This window comes from Littorina saxatilis, linkage group LG9 (assembly GCF_037325665.1).
Source record: "Littorina saxatilis isolate snail1 linkage group LG9, US_GU_Lsax_2.0, whole genome shotgun sequence".
In the NCBI taxonomy this organism is placed as follows: Eukaryota; Metazoa; Mollusca; class Gastropoda; order Littorinimorpha; family Littorinidae; genus Littorina; species Littorina saxatilis.
This window is the reverse complement of record NC_090253.1, coordinates 48435002-48438032: the sequence shown is the minus strand read 5'-3', so window position 1 is coordinate 48438032 and position 3031 is coordinate 48435002. Positions and strand designations below refer to the sequence as shown.

Here is a 3031-nt window from a genome sequence, read left to right as displayed (position 1 = left end):
ACTTCCCAACTACACGTTTTACAGTGACCAGGAGAACGCAATAAGGAGACTATTTACTGAGAATCAATGGCCATTTGAAACTCGAAGGTGTGTAATAAAAGATTCGACTTGTGTACCAAGAGGTGCTGGGCCATCATCGTGTGACCTCGATACAGAGGCTGTCTCTCGTGTGTGTAGTACCGTTAGGGTGCAGACGTGGTTATCGGATCCTGGAGGCGATGGTGAAACCGGAGACACGGGTCCTAGTGCAGGGCTCTCCTCTGGGGTAGGCCAGTGTGTCTTTTGTTTTTGCAGCCCTTGTGTGACAAATCATCGCCAGAGGTGGCTTGGTACAGGCCAATTGCCACACCGCAGGAATTCCGGCGTTAGAAAAGTACTCTACAAGAAGTATTGGTCCATGCTAGACCGACGCGGTGCTTGGAATTGTGCATTGTACTTGGTGAAAAAGACGTCTTGCTAAGTTACATCAAGACAATGCAACACGGGTAAACATTAACCGATAAATGATGCCCGACTGTGTGCTCAAACTAGTGAGAAAGCTTTATCCCAACCCCACAGGAATACCCTATCAAGGCCACAACTGGTGGTAAAGGTTAGTTGCATTTCTTTCTTCATATCCGATGTAACAAATACACATGCACCTGAGACAGCATGCTCTGGAACCAAATTGCTGCATGCCACGTGTTTTGCTATTTTTGGAACGCATGGTGTAAATCTGTGATGTCGGAGAATGTTGACTCCGCCCTTTTCTTTGAACAAGATCCCCATTGAAATGTTTGTTTACAAATATCTTCTTTATTATGGAGAATTAACCTTATCTAAGCGCATAGGGCGGTAAATGTGTGAAAACCAGCTGTGTGAACAAAAAATCTGACACCGTAACTCATGCTTAACCGAGATATTAAAGAAAATGTAGGAACAGTATTTGTCCGTTGCCTGCAAGAGGTTTGAAATGATTTGCCAACGCAGAAGGTCAGGCTCCTTATATACTCCTGCCGGGCCTTTAACATTGACTTCTTGCTCATGCGCGCACAATACTCACGTGACTCCTCCGTTCCTGTCAATAGACTCTTAATAATTTCAATTAAACTTCAACTTCCTAGCGTAAGTCTAGTTTAATTTTCTAATTAATCACCATGTACAACTATGTGTACAGTTACACAATACCATATCCTTATAGACCCATGAGTATGTGTTGTTTACCATGTCAGAGTTTTCAATGGCACATCACCATAGCTTGATAGGTCCAGTGTTTCTCTGTTTTGTCATGTCAGAGCTTAGAATGACATATCTTAATTATTATTGTGGTTCACCATCTTAGAGTCTGTGTACAATGACACATCACCATATCTTGATAGGACCCCCCGCGGGTTAGGGGGAGTCCCATATTGGTAGGGGCGAGAAAGAATTTACCCGATGCTACCCAGCATGTCGTAAGAGGCGACTAACGGTTCTGTTTCTCCTTTTACCCTTGTTAAATGTTTCTTGTATAGAATATAGTCAATGTTTGTAAAGATTTTTAGTCAAGCAGTATGGAAGAAATGTTGAGTCCTTTGTACTGGAAACTTGCATTCTCCCAGTAAGGTCATATATTGTACTACGTTGCAAGTCCCTGGAGCAATTTTTTGATTAGTGCTTTTGTGAACAAGAAACAATTAACAAGTGGCTCTATCCCATCTCCCCCCTTTCCCCTATCCCATCTCCCCCCTTTCCCCGTCGCGATATAACCTTGAATGGTTGAAAACGACGTTAAACACCAACTAAAGAAAGAAATCTTGATAGGCCCGGTGTATCTTTGTTTGACCATGTCAGAGTGTACAATGGTCCATCACCATGACTTGTCCTGATAGGCCCAGTGTATCAGTGTTTCACCATCGTAGAGTCTGTGTACAACGACACATCACCATATCTTGATAGGCCCTGTGTATCTTTGTGTGACAGGGGAGTGTACCGCTCCTTTCACAGCAGACTCTGCACCCGAGTTGTTGGCCTTTAAGTCAACACCCGTGGATTGTGGAATTCTGTTTAAGTCAACACCCGTGGATTGTAGAATTCTGTTTGTGATGGGGTCTGGTGGTTTCCGATTGTCTGTAAGTTCATGGAAACCTTCGGGTTTGCATAACAGTTTTTATATGGCTAAGAAATTGGCCCTAACATTTTCAATCCTGTTTGATTGCAATTCGCCTCCCGAGGTGATCGTAGTGTTTCGGCACTCAGTTACATTTGTTTGACCATGTCAGAGTGTACAATGGTCCATCACCATGACTTGTCCTGATAGGCCCAGTGTATCAGTGTTTCACCATCTTAGAGTCTGTGTACATTGACACATCACCATATCTTGATAGGCCCGGTGTATCTGTGTTTCACCATGTCAGAGTCTGAGTACAGTGAATCGTTCAGTGGCCAAGGAGTCCCCGCTTCTTCCAGCTGAACCTTGTGAAAGTACCACTCCTCCAGGCAATCGTAAGCCAGCGGTTGATGGTCGTAGCTGAACTTGTTGGCAAACAGCTGTGGGGAGGAGGTTAGCCGGGGTAGATCACCCACCCCGAAGTGACAGATATCACGGACAAACATTCCAGCACACTGTGATCGGTCGACCCAGATTTTGTGGCGATTGAAGTTTCCGTACGAGACTTTGGTAAAGTTTACTGAAAAAATGAAGTAACATGGTTTGTTTGAGAACCAAGGTGTACAGACTGAGAGGCAATGAATAGCGTTTACATTTCTGTTCTTTCTCACACTAATGTATAATTATCAAACTTCACACACTAACTATTAATATCAAACTTCACACAGCAATGTATAATTACCAAACTTCTCATCATTATGTATAATTATCAAACTTCACACAATCATGTATAATTATCAAACGTCACACAATAGTGTATAATAATCAAACTTCGTTCTTACCAGTTGTCGATCCCGGCACGCCGAGTTTCGTGTTGAAATTCAGGGTGTTGAAGTACGACTCATCAGGGTGTCCTGTGGGTTTGACCCACTCAAAAAGGACTTGACCCACTTTGCTGTGCAG

General features: G+C 43.4%; 1 protein-coding gene across 1 annotated transcript in view; it reads right to left on the bottom strand.

Annotated features, from left to right (window-relative positions):
* The window catches only part of LOC138976933 (beta-1,3-galactosyl-O-glycosyl-glycoprotein beta-1,6-N-acetylglucosaminyltransferase-like), an 8095-nt gene continuing 5064 nt past the window's right edge, over positions 1–3031 (bottom strand). Inside the window, exons 5-6 of the mRNA XM_070349827.1 lie at positions 2911–3031; positions 1–2648 (exon numbers count right to left, since the gene is read on the bottom strand). The exon at positions 2911–3031 is cut by the window's right edge and continues 103 nt beyond it. Of these exons, the coding sequence (XP_070205928.1) occupies positions 2329–2648; positions 2911–3031 (441 nt within the window). The 3' untranslated portion in view covers positions 1–2328. The remainder of the gene's footprint in view (positions 2649–2910) is intronic.